General features: G+C 37.8%; 1 protein-coding gene across 1 annotated transcript in view; it reads right to left on the minus strand.

Moving 5' to 3' along the window:
* The window catches only part of LOC103907945 (protein furry homolog), a 187,804-nt gene that overhangs the window by 104,922 nt on the left and 62,921 nt on the right, over positions 1-19,961 (minus strand). Inside the window, exons 7-16 of the mRNA XM_019474859.1 lie at positions 19,842-19,922; positions 18,019-18,187; positions 15,446-15,538; positions 15,253-15,351; positions 12,074-12,175; positions 7,625-7,728; positions 7,024-7,132; positions 5,813-5,899; positions 3,811-3,982; positions 2,743-2,875 (exon numbers count right to left, since the gene is read on the minus strand). Coding sequence (XP_019330404.1) covers positions 2,743-2,875; positions 3,811-3,982; positions 5,813-5,899; positions 7,024-7,132; positions 7,625-7,728; positions 12,074-12,175; positions 15,253-15,351; positions 15,446-15,538; positions 18,019-18,187; positions 19,842-19,922 — 1,149 coding nt within the window. The remainder of the gene's footprint in view (positions 1-2,742; positions 2,876-3,810; positions 3,983-5,812; positions 5,900-7,023; positions 7,133-7,624; positions 7,729-12,073; positions 12,176-15,252; positions 15,352-15,445; positions 15,539-18,018; positions 18,188-19,841; positions 19,923-19,961) is intronic.

A 19,961-nucleotide genomic window follows, 5' to 3' on the forward strand; every position in this document is an offset into this window, starting at 1 on the left:
CCAACTTGGTGTCCTCTGCAAACTTACTGAGGGTGCACTCGATCCCCTCATCCACATCACTGATAAAGATATTGAACAAGACTGGCCCCAGTACTGAGCCCTGGGGAACACCGCTCGTGACCGGCCGCCAACTGGATGTAACTCCATTCACCACAACTCTCTGGGCCCGGCCGTCCAGCCAGTTTTTGACCCAGCGCAGAGTACACCTGTACTTTCCTTACTATCAGTGCCCAGCAAGGGTAAACAGTTTGTGCATTTAAAATGGAGGCATGTAAAATAATAGTCTGAGAGGAAACTGTTATGAAGACAAATGAGTAATTATTAATAAATATAAAATCCGTGGGTGTTCTGTGGCTTATCAGCTGCTCAGAAGACTAGCAGGAGAAGATCCAAATCTGAGGCTCAAGTTCCCAACTTATCTGAGCTACGAGGCACAGCATGGGAAGTATCTGGCAAGGGGGGCCTCACAGGGCTCCGCAGTCATCTCTGGCTGACTCAGGATCCAAAAGGATGAGCTCTGGATGAACACACCGACAGCTGTCCTCACCTGGAAGCTTGTGTTTCTATACCAGCAGTATCAGATTTTAGTTAGGTATTGCCAGCAAAAATCTTTGAAGTACTTGCAAGAACAGGTTTGTATATTAGAAAAATGGATGCCCTATTCTGACTAGACATTGGAAAGTAATTATAACCCATATTGAAATTCATATCCCAGTGGAGGATGCAAAGGACGCTCCTTAGTCAGGATTTTAGTAACACTCTTCAGAGTGGCATTTACTACTTCAACAATAAATGCTTAAAGGATCAGTCATTAAATACAGAAGCATGTCTAACACTGCCAAAGAAAATTCCAGAATCCGTATACTTTAGTATGTTATGACTATTCATTGCCTAGCTACTTCCCTCTGATTCTTATTTTGTTATTAAATATAGCATTATGATACTCAGTTTTTACAATAACATTAACTATATGTAAATATGACAAAAGCCATAACTTTAAAATATAGATAAATGTAGTGTTGTATCTATGTATTAAAGCCCATAAGAACTCAAAATAAATATGTAACTCTAATGAAGCATGAAGTTCTGTGAATAAAATGATAAGCAATTACATAAAAACAATATATTGGCTTTTCCAGTTACGCACAATGCAGGTTTTAAAAGGGCCATTTTAAATGCTGATAGGAACAGCTAATGATGTTTTTCATGAGTTCACATGACTTTAGATCAACTGATAATTAAGCATCCCAGATATCTTTTTTCCTTGGAAGAACATGTAAAAATGTGTTCTAATGTGTTTTTCCTTTCAAATGTATATATTAAGTTACAGCTCATCTGGATATAAAGTACAACACAAAAATACAGTAACTTACATGTCTAGATCTTCCAACCTTAAAATCTTTATGTCTCTGATAAAAGTTACTACCAAACCATAAGACTTCCTGAAATTTAAAACACTTTAAAGTCTATTCTTTCCCTGCCTCTAAAAATAAACAACTTCGGTGATGCTGAGAAACCATAGAAAGGACATTTACAGCTAAGGTTAAGTACACTTCTTATCTAAGTGCTCAAGGTTTTACTATGCAATTATCTTTTGGGAATAAAATGTGAGTTTCAAAACTCACTTTCCCTCTTGCAAAAGCCTGGATACCCAAAATGGTTATGAAAATGCCTGTTGAGTACTGAGCAGTATACTGGGTAGTACTATAAGAAAAATACGAATTATTATCGGATAGTAATGTTGGCATTTAATATAAATAAAGTAAGACAATGCTAAAGACACAAAGAGCTTACAATCTCATCTACGCAGTCACAGCAACAAGGGCAGAGGAATGTCATTAAAACATAAAGATTGTATCAGCTGTAAAAGGTAGCTGAATTTGATCAGTCATTGCAGTCTATCTACCACTCAGGGTATTTTTAGCAAGTTATCTTTTTTTTTTTTTTGGACAGTATATGAAAAAAACAATCTCAAAGAGACCAATGTCCTTTTCATTACACTTCAAACTTTTTTCCAGGGGTTGTTTCTCTTCTAGCATAACTACCATGTCCACCTCTGTAACAGGAAAGATATGCAAGGTCTCCTTACAGTTGGGATCTCTACAATCTGTGCTCTGCATGTGTCAAATTATGTCTCTGTGTCTCTAAAGTCTACTAGACGTCCACCTCACCACAACTGTCTCCAGGAAACTTCCCTCATTAATAATTTTGGATGAGAGTGTAAAATGCTGCTGTGCAACACTGCTTGAGACATACTGGTTTGATTCTGTTCCAGTGGGGTACTGCTTAAATCCAAGACTCTTGTCACAAAATGACTTGGGTTTATAATTAAGATTTGATTTTGATTACAGGCATGAATAGTAATTTTGAAAGATTATTATTAATAGGGATTTACAGCATTTGTTGCATTCATTTTGAAGTTCAGTGATGCAAATATACCCTGAAACAGTGTTCTGAGCATAGGCTGACAGGTTTTCCTCTCTGGGCTTTCAACTTCTACTATCTAAACATTCATAGGATTCACACATGATTTTGGCTACATTGAGAGCATTAGTTCAATTCCAAACACTGCAACATGCAAAGAAGTACAATCAACTTGTCATAAACAGTTTTTCAAAGTATATACTAATTAAGCTAAATGTTCCTATTTCTTGCTGTTTCTCTGATGACTCATGATAAGACAGAAAAAAAGTTCTGAAATTACATCTCAATATTTTATGGGATTTACTGTTTAGCACTCACGTAATCATGTCTTCAGGTTCTTTGTTAAGCATCTGTATGTTGGTTAGCATCATGCACCGCCCCACTTCCTTGTCAAGATGTCTGAGTATGTTGTCCACAGCTTTTCTTACTTGAGAATAATATAATGACATACCTGCAATAATAGGCATTTTTGTGTAATTTGGGATATTTATAGATACATATATTTTGAAAAAGAAAGCTGCTTACTCATGCTGTGCTGCATGAATTAAGAAAAATGTTTTCCTCATGAGGTGATAGCATATGAACTGAATTAGTGACAGCACTAAATACTATGTCTGTTGTACATTTCAACAGCAGTGGGTCTTACATTGCTTATTTTCTTGATATTACTACAATGATCTAGCAACAGTACAACACAGGTCTTTGTCGCTGGTGTAGAAATATGTAACTTTGTTTCATTCACGTAACTTTGGGGACTTAATGAAGTGCTAAGGTGAGTAGCCAAATTTTCTTTTTTGCCAGCAAAAACAGGTGCCTTCAAGGCATCATACAGAAGCTCTTTTCCTACAGCACAGGATTCTCTCTCTACATTGACTACGCAGGAAGCCCAAGGTAACGGTGCTTTTAACTTAGGCACTTCAGTTCAGCTTTATTTTACATTTAAAAGTTTTTTCCATTTTGAAAGTTTCACTTGGTGTGAAATATTGCAATTAAAATGAGGATATCAAAGGAATCTGCTGGTTTTCAAAGCTGGTACATTTTCCGAGCACAGGCACTGTTTCTAATAAGATGAATATCCATGAATAAACACAGCTATTCAGCACCGAAAGAAGCTAATTCTTAACTATCTCTGTACTTAACGCCGCCAGAACACAGGGTTGCTACCACTTGTGTAGCACCACTGAAGACTTTTCCTGAAAGTAATTTAAAAAAACAGTATTTGTCAAACTAAACCATATATTTCATTAGAATGCACAATAAAGTAAATGTTTACAATAAGGAAATCAATTCAATACTTAACAATAGTCAATTATTCTGCTCAGGTACTGAAGTCTTTTTCACATTCATTCTCATTCAAGTTTCTGTATTGTCCATTCTCTTACTGACCTATCATTTTAGCTTCCTCCTCTGTAAGAGTTTTGCTCAAATATGTTTTCTTCACTCTGAGAGTGTTTCCAGAGGGAAGGACAGCTCCAGTCACTGGCATTGGAGGTTCACCATCTTTTTGCTGCAAGCTATCAGCAATTACCAAGAAAGCTCTCAGACCAATATTCATTCTCTGTAAAGTTCAGAAGATGAATGAGTATCGTAATCAAATAATCATATTCTACTCATATTCTTCAATCACTTTGAAATTTTGGCTATGTACTTGCCAGCACTTCCTCTGTAACTCCACTACATTGACTAGTCTGATATGCTTTACAAAAAATGCCCATGAAATAAATTGTGAATTCTTATCTGTACTACGAGCAGCGCTCTCCCCTCTCAAAACTTTATTTCTAGGTATTTTCACTAGTACATTATCTCTTTATCTTCAGGACAAAACATGTGCATTTGACCTTGAGTTTAGTAATACATCTTAACCAGACCTTCAGTTAAACACAAATGTCCTATGTGGTCATTATGAAAAAAGATCAATAACTGTCTTGAAAGGCCCCAGGGTTGTCCATACTGTGTGAAAAGTCTGGAATGGTGCTCAGTGCCAAAACTGCTATGTGAAAACACCGGGAAAATGAGGCTAAGTGACCTGAATGTCTTCAGGGAATTCTCCAGAGGAAAGCTTACAGGCTTTGCATTGCAACGACTGAAAGACCAGAAAGTTTCAATTTCCCAGGAACGTATTCCAAAAACTCAGAGGCTGTCCTACTTACAGTCTCCCAGAGACGCATTTACATAGATTATGGGTATTTTTTTAGAACGCTGAAGTCCATGCACATCAAAAAGTAGCCCCATTATTTCATTGTTTTTGGACTTACATTGCTGTTGAGAAACAGTAAAATTTCAGATGTTGATTCATCAAGAAGCTAAGGACTATGTCCATTCCCTATAAGCTCGGCTTCAAGCAATGTTAATACACAATGCCCTTTGCAGGACCTTCCTCAGTCAATACGGCAGGTGACTGACCCAGGATGTGGTGGGGACTGCCTGCTCAAGAACTGTGTTTCATTTTTCTTTACTCTGCTGAAGAAAGATGAAAGCTGTGCTCAAAGTAAAGCTTGCCTTTCACTTTTGCTGCTTTTGACAGTAAAAAGTTTAGTCTACTTTTCCAAATATTTTTTTGTATCAAATATAATTTTTGTAAGGTAACTCATTCTATTTTAACATTTTAGTGAATAGATATGACTGTTTATACTGCAAGATTAATATGGACATATTTTATGAGATGATCACAAATGCTTTTTATTTTTCATGTGTTTATTCTTAATTTCCAAATGAAAATGTTTTCAAAATTATAAGCAAATACATTATTTTCAAGAGAATTTTTCATTATTTTACCACTTATTTTTATTTTGGGGGGGGTTGGTGTTTTTGGTTTTGGTTTTTTTTTTTAGTTTTTCAAATTTCAGATTGTTTTCTCAAATTTCTGATTGTTTTCTCTAGGGAAAGCACTAGGAAGCTGACTCATGACACTAATGCTCCTAGAGTTTTACTAGTCAGATTGGTAAAACTTTATTAGAGTTTTTTCTTTTTTCTCATCTTCAATTCTTCTTGGTTCAGGTACTCTTTCTCAGTAAAACTGTTTTGAAAAACAGTGAAATTGTTACAGAAAATTTGTTTTTATATTAAAATAGTTTAAGGCATTGCATATAACAACAGCAGAGTGATAAGGAGATACTGTGATCAATAGTTTTATTTATCTTTTTCTTTTTTTTTAATACATTTGCACTACATCATGTTTGATAATCTTCACTGAGGAAACATGAGATAGGCATAAACAGTGTGACATTTCACAGATCAAAGTCCACAGATGTCTTTTACCAATAAATCAAGTTCAAGATTTGGCCTGAAAACTGGACAAAGGTGAAAGCATGCTTAGAATGTAACCAGAAAGTAAATGTAGCACAGTACAATAAATACTAACTCAAAAAAATGCAGATGCACATCATACCTCAGGGTTGAGACTGAAAGCTTTTGCTGGTTTTCCAACACAAAGGAAGTCAAAGATAATTTCTTTCATTGCAAAATCTAAACGTTCCTAAAATAGTAAAAATATTGCAAATCATTAAGCTGCTCACTTCTGCTACTTATTTTCTTTAAGGCAACAGAATGTTGAAAACCAGTTTAATCAGGATTTATTTAAACGTACGGAAAAACAGATTTTTCAGAAGTATGCAGAACATATTATCAGATCTAAGCTTTCAACACTGCTGTATGTTGACAAATTAAAAAATTTATAGCATTTAAATAGAAAATGATCCATTTTGGAAATAAAGCTTTTAATTATTTCATTTAAACTGTGGTAATTATGGTACTAACATAGTATTTTATATAAAAGGAGCTTGTTAACAGATGGCGCAGTTCAGGGAAGATTTTAAGCATCTGTTTAATTCATTCCTATTCAGAGACTTTAAGCATGTGCTTAAGTGCCTTTCTCAATGGGAATGTTTTCTGAATCTAATAAAAAAGATGAAACTTCCAGCACTGAAGGTCAGTTTATTTTAGCAATTCCCATTTGAACTGATGAAAACTAAATGTGTCAGCTACATGAAGAACTTGGTTTTCCTCTGACTTACTGTGCAGTGCAACTCAATGTCCTATATAGTAGGAATGATTCAGTATCAGGACAAAATATGGCTTATTATTTTTAATTTTATTGACAGTCAAAGCCTGTCAACAAATCATTTTCTGGCTTGCTGGCAATTCCAAAAACTGACAAAAAATACATTTGAGTTGAAGTGGAAACATTTTTATTTATTTTCAGTGGAATGAAGTTAATCAAAACCTGTTCAAAAGAAGTCTGCCCCAGCTCAATCCATAATGTTATCATTGCCTAGATGAAAGATACTGACAATGGGGTTGCAAAAAATTCAGACAATAGATGTTTACTGACTTGCTGGCAATTCCAAAAACTGACAAAAAATACATTTGAGTTGAAGTGGAAACATTTTTATTTATTTTCAGTGGAATGAAGTTAATCAAAACCTGTTCAAAAGAAGTCTGCCCCAGCTCAATCCATAATGTTATCATTGCCTAGATGAAAGATACTGACAATGGGGTTGCAAAAAATTCAGACAATAGATGTTTACTTATTTGTTAATTTGTTATTGGGAAAACAAGTTATTCATTAATTGGAAAGACATATGCATGGTTCTCCCATACCTGTGCAATAAACTGTATTATCTTCACAAAGATGTTTAGAGGCATATCTCTTGGCACAACACCACGGGACCCTTTTGGGAAAAGTGTTGTGACAATAGTAATAAGTCGACTGTAAAAGAAGGAAAAAAAGCATTAGACATATCTGGACCTTGTAGACCTTCGCTTACTATGAAACTAAGTTGGAAATCCTACTCCATTTAGAAAGACTAGAATGTATTTCCTTTGAAAGGAGAATGTAATGGGGTATCTTGTTCTGATCCTTTGTTACAAATTCAATCTAATTATTTTATCTCATTACTACATTACAAGTAACAATAAACCAGTCAATGACATGCCACTACAAAAATATTTCTAACTTTAACCAGGCAAATAGTGATTTTTAGTTCTTCCAAAAGCAGAAACACTTTATATGGTAATTTTAATAGGTGGGAGAATAACTGATGGTGCCACAAAAGGGAATATTTTGTTGTGTACAGTTGAGTTTTTTGTTCCACAGCAGGAATAGGTTCAATTCAAAGGAATTCAGGAGAACTATAAAAGCTCTTCAGTGGCAACATCTACTCTACAAGGCTTGATTATCATTACAAATACAGCATCTTACCTTTGGGTAGCTGTGTTGCTTTCACATTTAATTCTGATCATGTAAACCCACAGTAGTCTGTACAGAGATTCCAGTGCAACTCGAGCCATTTTGGGGTCCTTATTCTAGAGAAACATATAACGTAAGAATGAACTTCAGGCACAAATTAGAAAGGAAGTTCTGCACTTAATGGATGTCAAGGTTCAGAGTTTTCGTAATGACACTACAAAAAGATACAGCCTCACAGCTGCCCGGTACCCCATTCCTGTAGCTGCAGGATGCTTATGCATCTGACCTACCTCTCCTGGTACTACTTAAGTTGTTGAAAAACCCAAGTATCAAGTTAGTTAAAGTAGATACATGTTACAATTTAAAATCTCTATTTGAAAATCACCTGAATTTGACTCTGAAAAGAAAACCTATCTTCAGTTAATTCTGTCAATTCAAAAGCCCTATGGTGGAGACATGGTATGAAGAACACAGCAGATAAATAAATGCACTGCACGTATTCAGTAGTGAAAGGACAAAAATCTGTGGATGCTCAAGCTGACCTAATTAACATGGCATCTGGGATCAGCTGGACTGAATTGGATTATCTGTCTGGATTGTTGTTTATTTTTGGAACCTTTTGAACTAGTATAAGATTGTCTTCGGGTCTCTTTGGTCATATGCAGTTTTCTGTTTCTGTGGCAGTTTTAAGGGCTTTCTGAGTAGGGTGCAAGTATATGCAGTCCAATCAGATGGTCTCCCATGTGTTGGGCCATCCACTGGGTTAAACTTTGAGAGAGACCAGTACACTTTGACCCGAGATAAGATTTGCCTGGCCCAACAGTGCAAATCTCCACTGCAAAGAGCTGAATTTTTGTCTGCAGACAAATGTTGAGTCACAGATCAAAGGCCGCGGTTTGATCAAAGAAACTGCAACCGATGCCATCAATAATTCTTGAATGTGTATTTGTCTAGGTCCTGCAAAATGGAAGGAAGACAACCCGCCGATGATATGGGATATGGCTCCAACTTTCAACGTGGCATCTGTCACAAGCCTAAGAATAGGAACACTGTCCTTGGGTTGCAATTTCCATTTAACTCCTTGACAACACATTTTATACAATAAAGCTTTATATGGAACAGAAAATTGAAAATCCTTTTTGTTTATTATAGCAGCATACAATGGTTGTAGCCCATGATTAGAGTAAGTAGTAAAAGGAATGACAAAATTTACGTGGCCTATTAATCTTTGCAGGATTTTAAAATCATAACATTTGTTACAATCGATTTGTTTAATAACCTGTTTACTTTCAATCCATTTTTCATCAGGTATCATCATGTCAGCCCTTGTAAATTTCAGTCCTAAGAATTTGATTTCTTCAACAGGTGATGGAGTATGTTTATCAAAGTTTATTCTTACCCCAAAGCTTTCAAGAGAACAGCAGACACTGTGGCTAACTGAGTTAAGGTAACAAGAGCTTGTGTGGCAGAGGAGGAAGTCATCCCTATAAGCAAAAGTCCAAATATTCCAATGACAAAATTGTTCAGCTGCGAGGGCAGCTGAGAAGAGATGGAGGAGAAAAGGGCTGAGACTGATATCATTGGAGCTTTCCGAAAATAGTAGACCAGTTTTCCATCAGAAACAGCAAGCTGCACGGCAGAAGCAGGATTGAGAGGAAGATGTTAAAAAGCCTGAGAAACATCCAGGGAAATCATGGGCATGTCCATGGGCAAGATCTGTGCAAGTGCATGGTGGTTGGGTGCCCAGTACTTTGGAAAGCACATAGCATGTCTCCCTTTGGAAAACTGAGAGAAGTCCACCACCAATTGAGCCTCTTTAGTATTTCAAGGATTTTTGTCAACAAGAAAAACCCAGCCAGTAATCCTATTAGGACCAGGAGTATTTGGCCTAATATATCTGACATCTTCTTCACTTTCCCAACAGGAGGTATTGGCACTGGGTGTGGTTCCTTTACCACTGCTGGCAGTGCCCAGCTCACTGTTGGTGCCGAAGAATTTGTCGAAGTTGATGTGGGCCTTTTGAACACAGGAGCAGTCAGTGACAGAGCTCTGCCAGGATCTGCTCTGTTTCTTGATAAGTGCTGCTGGCTTTTATTTGTTGTTGTTGCTCTTCTATAAATTTCTTTTTCAATGCCTCCGCCTCTTCTTCTGTGATTGGCAAAGGAGCAACCGGACTGCCAGGAGTGACACCCATTTTCTTTAATTCCTCCATTTCTCTTTTCCAATAATATGGCATTAGGTCTGGCCTATTCAGGCCAAAGGGATATTGTGTCGTACCCATGGATTTGTTCCCGAGATGGGCATTGTTTGACCCATTCTTTGTAAATTAAGTTCTGCACCCTCAGCTCAAATTGTACTGGAGCTTTCTCCTTGTCCCATGTAGTCTGGAGACAAGGAACTGTTGCTCCCACTGAAAAACTTTTCCTCTAAATGAAACACAGTGCTTTGACTCTCTCCTATATAGAATTCCTGCCTTGAATAGTTTTTTGTAAATGAAGTTTAGTTAACAATAGATGTTCCATTTCAAAACCAGGTTACTTATTAACTTTTACACCGCTTTCAACAGGATTGTATGAAATGCCCTTTGGCCAGAATTTGGCTGGGTCAAGTATTTCCATGTCCTGGCAGGAGTCTCCTTTATTAATTCAAGAGAAAAGTTTGTTTCTGTAAGATCAGAGATTTGCCAGTTTATATTAAAATCAGAGATATGATTAGAAGATAAACCTTTTAGCTTTCCCAGTGTATGCTTGACCTTAATGGTTTTGGGAAAGAGATTGTGCTTTATGGGGTGTGGAGGCTCTTGAGAAACCTGATCCATTATGTGGTTCATGGGAACCCACACAAGATCATGGAGTCCCATATACTGCCCTGGTGTGCACAACTCTCCTTCTAATGGAAGGATTTCTCCTTCTTGTTGACCTAGCTGTTCTTCCAGCTGCATGAGTTTAGTTTGGGCTTTGAGGTGTTACTGACTGGTGAAGTGATTGCTTTATGGTTGGGGCATCTCCTCCTCTGTACTGAGAAGGAGTGGCCAACCACGTTCTTAATTTAGCCATGTATTCAGCTACCTTACCTCCTCCCCAAACTAAAGATTGAATGTGCCACCACATTAATCTATGAGCCCTGTGAATAGAAGTATATGTCAACAAATTATAGGTGGCAAGGTGAATTCCAATTAGATTTTCAATTGGTAAGGTAGGAGCAACTTACTTATATTTTCTGTAATGGTTTCAAATAATTTGTCAGGATCTCCCTAATTTTCAGAAAAACCTGTATTCCCAGCTGGCTCCTCAGAGATCTTACAGCTGTAGCTGCCTTTTCTAAAGCTTGTACAACCTCATAAAAAGCCAAAAAATTAGTTGCAACAACAACGTTTATTTTCTGAATCTCTTTGCAAATAAGGTTCTAATACATCTTTAGCAAAAGTAAGTAATTCAGGTACAGGTGGAAAGAAATCTTCAGACAGACTATGAACATTCTGAAGAGCTATTCTAACAGGAGGATCCATATGAAGAGAGTCAATACAAATTGTTTCATTAAGACAAAGATAAAGTACAGCAGTAAAGCAACGGCAATAAAGGATGTAACATATACCTTGTCGACAAACTTGGGAATTCAACTTTTGGAGAACAGAGATTCCCTCCACAGTTTGCCTCTGAGCTGAGAAAGTGGTTGCATATTCTACCTGTGCCGTTTGCAGAAGCCTCCTAACCACTGGTTCATCAAGCAGCAGTTTGGAGGCCCTTCATTTGAGCTAACCACTTCACTGTGCTTCTTATATTGGACTTTTCAGGTAGGCACAGGACCATCCTTTCATATGGATCCACTTCAAGTGTGGAATGGGACATGAGTTATTGCGCAAGTAAAAGAAACATGGAGGAGTAGTAATGATAACTAGCATATGTGTATTGAACAGTATGTGCTGGCCAGGAACCACAGCAGATTGCAGTGGACAGTTAGTCTTAAACTTCAAAGATCTAACAAATGGTAAAGGAATAAGAATGGATATGTGGAGGAAACAGTTTAAAATAGTTTAGGTTTTTTTAATGCAACTTAACAGAGTGAAACAGGCAATGGAATCAGTGTCCTGCAACTAGTTCCATTCTGATAAAGTAATAACAAGGGCTTTGTTTGAGAATGCCTTTGTGAAAAAAGAATATTGGGTCAGTTTGGGTATGTCACTCGAGCTAATAACTTTCATCAACAATCTTGCCTGTTTCACAGCTGTTTGACTCAGGCTTGGTTTGAGCTAGAGAAACATAGAAATTCAAACTAGGCACAAGAACACTTTTTTGTTACTGAAAAAATCTGCACAGCTAAAGAATTTGTACTGTCGGGAATAAAATTATGTATGGAATCAGATAATAGCAATAATTCAGCACATTTACCTAAATGGATTTGCAGCAGATCAATAGTACATACTGTAGTTTTAATACAATATTAAAACCAGAAGATACTAACCTTGAGATTGGATAGGCAGTTGTTGAGGAAAATATGCCATCTGTTTAAAAAGAACTGCTTCTGACTGACACAAAGCAGGCATGTTACCAAAGGGTACAAAGCCTAAACAGGAAATGGATGTCGATACCATGTTATTTGCATGTCTACACAACATAAAAGTAACTTAATACAGCTACTGTAAACTTAAAGCTCTAAGTCCTCCATTTTGTGCAATACGTGTTAGCCAACGTAAACACATTGTTAAGTAGTACAATTTAAAAGGAACCTTTCTCTAAAGCTGTTACAGATATGTTTTATGGATGAAATAAAAACAACCACATGTCTACTTATAGCAGTATAATAAATCCAAAGATGGGCCACAATTTTACAGACTCACAGGGCTAATTTCTGTCAGTTAACTGAGAAATGGTATCATGGAAATAACTAAACTTTATTATAATAACAACAGGACCCACAGAGATTGTTGGGACTTGTGAATGCTCAGATGCCTATTACTCCTCAAAATCTGCAGTCACAATGTTTACTGAGAGACATGTCAAACACCCTGAAGAATTGTGTTAAAATACAGGCAATGCCTGCATCTGCTGGTAGGTACATCTTGTGAAGTGAAAAATAAGAAGAAGCAAGGCAGAACGTAGAAGTTCAAATACTGGAACCTGGTCTCTTTGTCAACACTTACTTTGACACTCATCTTGAAAATGTTACACTAAAAAGAATAAGCTAAAATGCACCTATTAATTTTGAAACTGACTTTGCTATTTCAGCAAGACTTTTGTGTTTCAGTTGTCATGCTAATATACCCAATCAGGATTTTAAAGTTATTAGTCAAAAATAAGGTAACTTTATCTTAAAGACCAATGATTCTCAAAATTAACCCTAAAATTCTAATTTCAGTCACAGATCAAAGTATAAATACACCATAAACCCCAACTTCTGTTCCTGCAATATATAACATAAATTGTCTATAGCTAGGTTAGACCTAGTTTCTTGAACAAATGGCAAATGTACATTAATTTTTATTTTTATAATCTTCATGTCCAAAATACATATGGGAGAGGATAATTGAAGTCTTCTCACGGAAGACCTTCTTACCATATTAACATTATGTCTATAATAGTTGAGTACTTGACAGGATCACAGAGTTCAGTAACATCCCAAGAATGTTACAACCCATCCTAAGAAGACCCCTAGGAGGGAAGACAGAAATCATCTCCTGGAGTTTCCTAATTGTCTGCGTTCACTATCAAGAGAACCTCAACGACTAGCTCAGACGAAACACTTTTAGATAGAGAATGAGGCAAGATGAATGCCCCCATCCTGCCTGTACAGTGAGTGTACTGATTCACAAAACACTGATCTTGGAAAAGAAGGTCCTCTTCAGACTCTAAAGAGTGTGCTTTCTTCCTGGAAGCCTGAAAATATGCACTGCAGCTATTTCTGCCAACTGTTTGCCTTTCCCCTCCTCCTCCTCCTCACAATGTTTGTATTTCTAATCACACCCTCACAAGAATCTATTCTATGTTGCCACTTTTAACTATGTAGCCTCCAGTGTGGTACCTGCAGACAAGCAATCAAATGCAAAGCCCCAGTTGTGCAATCCTTTCTCAAGCATGTAGTATTGACTTTGGCAAGTACGGCCACCAGTTTGGGGAAGTTCTATTTAGTGTAAAAACTGTACAGCAAAGCTCTTACCCTGCTGCAGTTTCAACAATGTTTTATTAACTCGGCAGAGTGGAATAGAGCCACACAAACACAAGCAGAGTGAAATCAGAAATCCGTCCCCAGTCTCCCACTAATTCAAACCGGATCAGGACTGTGCTCCAGGGGATGTCTGACTCTCCCTGGGACTGCATGGGGACTGGTGCCACGGCAGCAGAGAGCTCAAACACACTTCTGCAGAGTGTGAGCTCAAACACACTCGGCAGATTCGCTAGCGCTAGTGACCAGCATTTGCCGAGAGCGCTGGGAACAGGGAATTCTTTTTGACTTTCCCATAGAACGAGGGAGGATGAACGACAACGTTCTTTACTTAAAAGGTCCAAGACTTCAAAACAGATTAGCTAATGCTGGAGTGCTGACGTTCGCTGACCCAGTTGGAGAGACAGACTGCTTAAGGCAGCCAGCGTCAAACTGACTCAGATCTTCATTTAATTCAGATCAACTCATGCTTCCAAAAATACACTGCAGTGCCACTGTTCATCTCACAAGAAAAAAATGAAATAGGGAGCTGCACAGTAGCCAAGTTACGGATTTAAAAGGGCATGTGTTATACATTTTTTTGTTCCTACAATGTATTATTTAAGCCCCGTGAAAAAGTTGTTCCCACATTCCTCATTTGTTCTCGCTTGACAAGAAGTGAACTCTATTCTTTCTCCTCGCCTCCTAATGTTTACACATAACAAGTATGAGAAAACCTAACCGTTTAATAATCACAGACCCAGAAGCTGAAAACATCTGTTGGATTCAGACTGGTTTTGATCATATTCTGAATAAAATAAAATAAAATAAAATAAAATAAAATAACTTCAAAACAGATTAGCTAATGCTGGAGTGCTGACGTTCGCTGACCCAGTTGGAGAGACAGACTGCTTAAGGCAGCCAGCGTCAAACTGACTCAGATCTTCATTTAATTCAGATCAACTCATGCTTCCAAAAATACACTGCAGTGCCACTGTTCATCTCACAAGAAAAAAATGAAATAGGGAGCTGCACAGTAGCCAAGTTACGGATTTAAAAGGGCATGTGTTATACATTTTTTTGTTCCTACAATGTATTATTTAAGCCCCGTGAAAAAGTTGTTCCCACATTCCTCATTTGTTCTCGCTTGACAAGAAGTGAACTCTATTCTTTCTCCTCGCCTCCTAATGTTTACACATAACAAGTATGAGAAAACCTAACCGTTTAATAATCACAGACCCAGAAGCTGAAAACATCTGTTGGATTCAGACTGGTTTTGATCATATTCTGAATAAAATAAAATAAAATAAAATAAAATAAAATAAAATAAAATACTGTTATTTTCTGCAAACACAAATACCTTCCCTGCAAATAGAAATGTATTGGTTATAAAGCCTAATGCAGAAAAAAGTTTTGCAACCAGTTCTGGGAATTTCCCAAGACTCTTGCTCAGAGATATTTCTGACAAAGAGTTTTAGCCTCTGCTTCTTAGGGTTACTAACCAATGAGTGCTTCTTTCGTGAGGAAAGTTCAAGTGTTGTATCATACAGGCTTTCAACAAAGTTCCTCAGACAGGGGACATTCACTTCATTTTTAACAGCCTGAAAGACAATTTCAGATTAATAAACCACTACATCACAAGCTGTTTTATCTAATTTAAAGAAATTATGCAAACAACCTGAAAAATAAACTCACAGCAGCTACAGGGACAAGAATTTCAACAAACAGTCCTGCCAGTGCATGCTTGATATCTTTGTCTTTAACTTCAAGGAAATAATGTGCACATTCCTAAAACAAAACAAAACAAGAAACATAAATTGCTTATCAGCTGGAATAAAGACCTCTAAATGTTTGCTGAATGCATGTGAAGTGTCAGTGACTATTTTTATCTTGCAAATCCCACAGAAAACGTTTGTCTATTAACGTCGAAGTCCGCATTTTGCAGCAAGCACAAAGCAGGACATAAGTCAAAATCGAGGATCTGTTATTCTGGCCATGACAATCCACAAACTCTCCACTGATTCCTGCTGTGCCCAGTGGTGTTCTGGGGATGGAAAGGGAGTTGGACTCGGGCTGACCGCATGCCTTCCCTGTGTATACCTTCAGGAGCAAGAGTAAAAGCATGGACTGCTTTACGCAATGCTCTGGGAGGCCAGAAAAGGAACATACTTCTCTGGTAAGATACTCAAGGGAAGGAACAATCTTACTGTAAATATTTTGGATAAACTTCACTGCTAGGATCCATTGCAGATTAAGGGTCAATACAGAACTGTGCTGTATCAGGGAAGAGACCTGTGGTGCAAACCACCACGATTTCCAACCTGCAACTGGGGATTGAGAGAGAAAGTTAAAATGTACTTTTGTCCTAAACATGCAGCAAGCTACTACCTACACAGCTGCGCTGCTCAGGAAATGAGGGAGGGAAGATAAGCATCCACCCACTCTTGTGTTTCTGTACAACTTCTCTGAGGACGACAAATCACATTGCTCCAGTTACTTCTTCCTCTCTGGCGCCAAGGCCCAAACAGCCACTGACATTACAAGGATGTTCCCCACTGACCTTTTTTACTGCACATGCGTGCAGAGCAGTTTACACTTTAGACCACGCATAATTTTTCCTGGCTGCAATCAGGATTCTACACCACATGGCTTCAGTCACTCTGGCCATTTCTGCTACACAGCTGAGGCCCCTATGCAAAGACAGTAGCCTCCCTGGGCTGCTTCTGCACTCCATGGTGGAAGACAGGCTTTTCTGGAGCTCGCTCCTGAGATTAGCTCACTCTTTGAAAGTGTCTCTCTCTACTAGAGCAGAGCTGGTGTGACAGAGCTTGTAGCTGACGCACTGCATGCAGATACTCAAACTAATGACTGATAGTCCACAGAATCGAACTGTAAGTGTATTTCACCAAACTGAGCAAAACTACATACACAGTGCATCTTATGATGCATTGTAGTATATATAAGAATTAATTTGGTGCTGAGATACTGTAGTCATGAGCAAGGTAGAGATAATTTGCATCCCAATTTTTAGTCTACTCTACGGGAGCTTTACCACTGATTTCAATACCAGTGAACACTGGATCCCAGCAGTGCTGTGCCATAAAGCTATGCCACAAAGTCATTCACTCATATCAGTCATGTGCACTGAACACACACTACTTTGATATCTTGCCAGCTCTGGATAACTTACATTAACTCAACACATACTAAGATGTGTTCATGTAATGAAGTGCAAGGTAAGAAGAAAAATGAGCTGTTCCTGTGTTGTTAAATATCTTTTAAATATGTTGTTAAATATGCTTTAAAACACATTGCAAAATTGAAACAGAATGTGATTCCTGCTCAGGATTTAGAGAAATGGCTCTGTGTATCTGTACACATGTGTATTTGTACTCCAATGTCAAATCCTTACTTGTGGGCATCTAACATTGACTTTTTACTCCATTGACACCATCAATAAGCTGATCTTTACATGGAGGTTTACATAAAACGTGTATTTTACTGGATGACTGGCTACAAACCACGTAGCCATGACACTGATCCCAAGAAAAAAATGGAAATAAAAAGGTTAAGCTAAATAAACCTGCTGATGGAACAGAACCCATCGTATATTACCAACAAGAAATGTGGCCTTTTAAAAATGCTTAAACATAAAAGATTTTCTTTCCTTTTACAAAATTATGTAATGTGTTAATTTAAAGCATTCATGATAGTCAAACTATGCTCTGTACTAGTGGCTCTCAAACCAGGAGGGTACAGAATGCACCCTACAGGAAGGGGGGTGAAGGTGTGGTGGAAGGAGACACATCCAAGGGAAATTCCATCCAGCTTTTGCCTCAATTCTTTGTCTCTTCCTCTGTGTTTTTCTCTATCAGAAGTTCCTCTCCTCTCTAGCAACTATGTCAAGGGTGGAAGATTCACTTTGGAGGCAGTGAGCAGCTAGGGAGACATAGCTGGGCAGGGACACAGGGCAAGGAACAGCTGTGGGATGGCAGGGTGGAAGGTTTGGGGTCTACAGAACCAAAACTTTTTGTTGGAGGGTGAGATGTAGGGACTAGGGCTGTAAGGCTGATGAAAAGTTGGTATGGAATGATACACTCCAGGGACTGGAGACTGGAGTGCTGAGGTTCAGAACAAACAGAAAGTAGCTGTACATACATTTATGTGGGAATGACATATGGAAAATCTCCTGGAGTATTACAGGAAAGATGAAGGGGAGCCCATTCTAAAAGGTCTGGGAACCACAGTTATATACTTAGGAATTTTACCTGCATAAACTGAAGAGAAGCTTCAAAGTCCTCCACAGGATACATCTTAATGCGAAAGAATTTCATTCCCATTATAAGACTGATAATGCTTTGAACTACATATGGGCTTTGTTCTTTATGCCGTAACTCTTTTAACTCCGCCATGAATTTCTTCTTTACAGCAGGAAATCTATGAATTCACATTGGTTAGTTACAAAGAAGTATAGATTCATATTTGAAATGTATTGTGAGGTATATAAATGGGAAAGAACCTAAAGGAGATTCAACCTCAGTTGTAAAATACCATTTCAGTCAGTATGTGAAGAGATTTCTTTTTGTTTGGTTTTCTTTCACTTCTGATAAACTCAGAAAAGAAAACGAAGTGTACAGCCTGATCTTAGTCCCTTTGGATAACCATATCTTCCCAATTATTTTCTTACCACACCCCTCTTTTACATAAGAGCTAACAATATCATTAGAATAATCCCCTCACATGTTTTTAAAAAATCCAAGATGAACGATAGTTTTCTTGTCAGTACATGCAATGTTTTCAAAAGAAAATGCTTAAATGATAACCATGAAAATATTCAGATAGGCTATTCCTCCCTTCAGGGTTTTTCTAATAGCCATTACAGTAACACTTAAGCATTAACTACGACAATTTGGGATGGGGTGGTCTGTGACCATTTTTGACCCCCCCAAGAGTCTACTGGAGGTGTCTTTTGAGACACACTGTCCATAAAAATAACATATAGGAAGATCATCCAACAGGATCTCCTGTCCTTTTTGAGACAAAATGAAAAGAATGTCATTTTCATGGGCAGGTGTGGCACCTAACAACCTGTTATCGCCTCTGACAGGGAACACAGGAGAGTTGAAAAAAACAGGTTGGCAGGAAGAAGTCCTTCAGTGGTAGTAACATCTTAGCAAGGCCCTTCAGAATTGGAGGAGAAAAACAGTATTTATGGAGAACAGGTATGTTTTGTCTTTGACAGTCAACTTCAAGCTTCGGATCCAGATGTCACTTCCCCTTTTGCCTTTGACCCAGCCAATTTAGAAGCCCAGGTAAGGCCTTAGCTGACGTCTGTGAAAGTCATATGATTTCCAGGAACTCAAACTGGTTTGCCTACATCAAGCTAAAAAAATAAGTTTGGTTAAGTTGATCGGTCTTTTAGAGCAGACTCGCTCTCAGTAACACCAAGAAGTCAGGAGACAGAGATCACTGACATGGATCCATGTTGGCGCAGTAAATTTCACTCTTCTGCTTAGTTTGTGTGATAGGCATATGATGAGACATTATATAGGGTACATGAGTTTCTGAATCTGTCTGCTTCCAGATTCAAAATTTAAGACCGGACTCAACAAAGTGTTTTCTGTCTTTACTGTGCCATCTGCACTAAGAAGTGCAGGATGAAGGATTCAGAAGCAGTTGCATTAAGCTCTAAATGGAAATAACTGCAGAAAAAATTTAAAATGTTGCTATGTTGGAGTATAGCCATTTTTAGGTTTGCCCAGCTAGAGAAAAAATAGCATATAGAAAAAAGATTAATTAAAATAGCTCTCTTCAGCCCTTTGGGCTTTCCACAGTCGTCATCGCTGAGATAAGAAAAATAATGCTGCTGTAGTCTAGTTGAATTTATTCAGTGTCACTGGGCTAGATGCAGAAAGTCTGTGATTCCCTAGAGTTCTATGCTCTAGAACACTTGGATGAACAGAGGGCCAGTGAGCTGAAATGATTTATTTCTACACTATCTTTTAAGAAAGCGAGAAAATCAGAGCATTCATATTCTAAGCAAGTAAAACTTCTCGGATTTCCATTATATATGGTATTCAATTTTACTTACTTTGCTTGAGCTAGAACACCTATTACTTCTGCATACAAATCTGCAACAATGTGCATATTTCCAGTGTTAGGACCAAGGTACCTAGCAAGAGACAAGAAAGAATTCTTGGCTGAGAAAGCA

This window comes from Aptenodytes forsteri, unplaced genomic scaffold, assembly GCF_000699145.1.
Source record: "Aptenodytes forsteri isolate BGI_AS27 unplaced genomic scaffold, ASM69914v1 Scaffold155, whole genome shotgun sequence".
NCBI lineage: Eukaryota > Metazoa > Chordata > Aves > Sphenisciformes > Spheniscidae > Aptenodytes > Aptenodytes forsteri.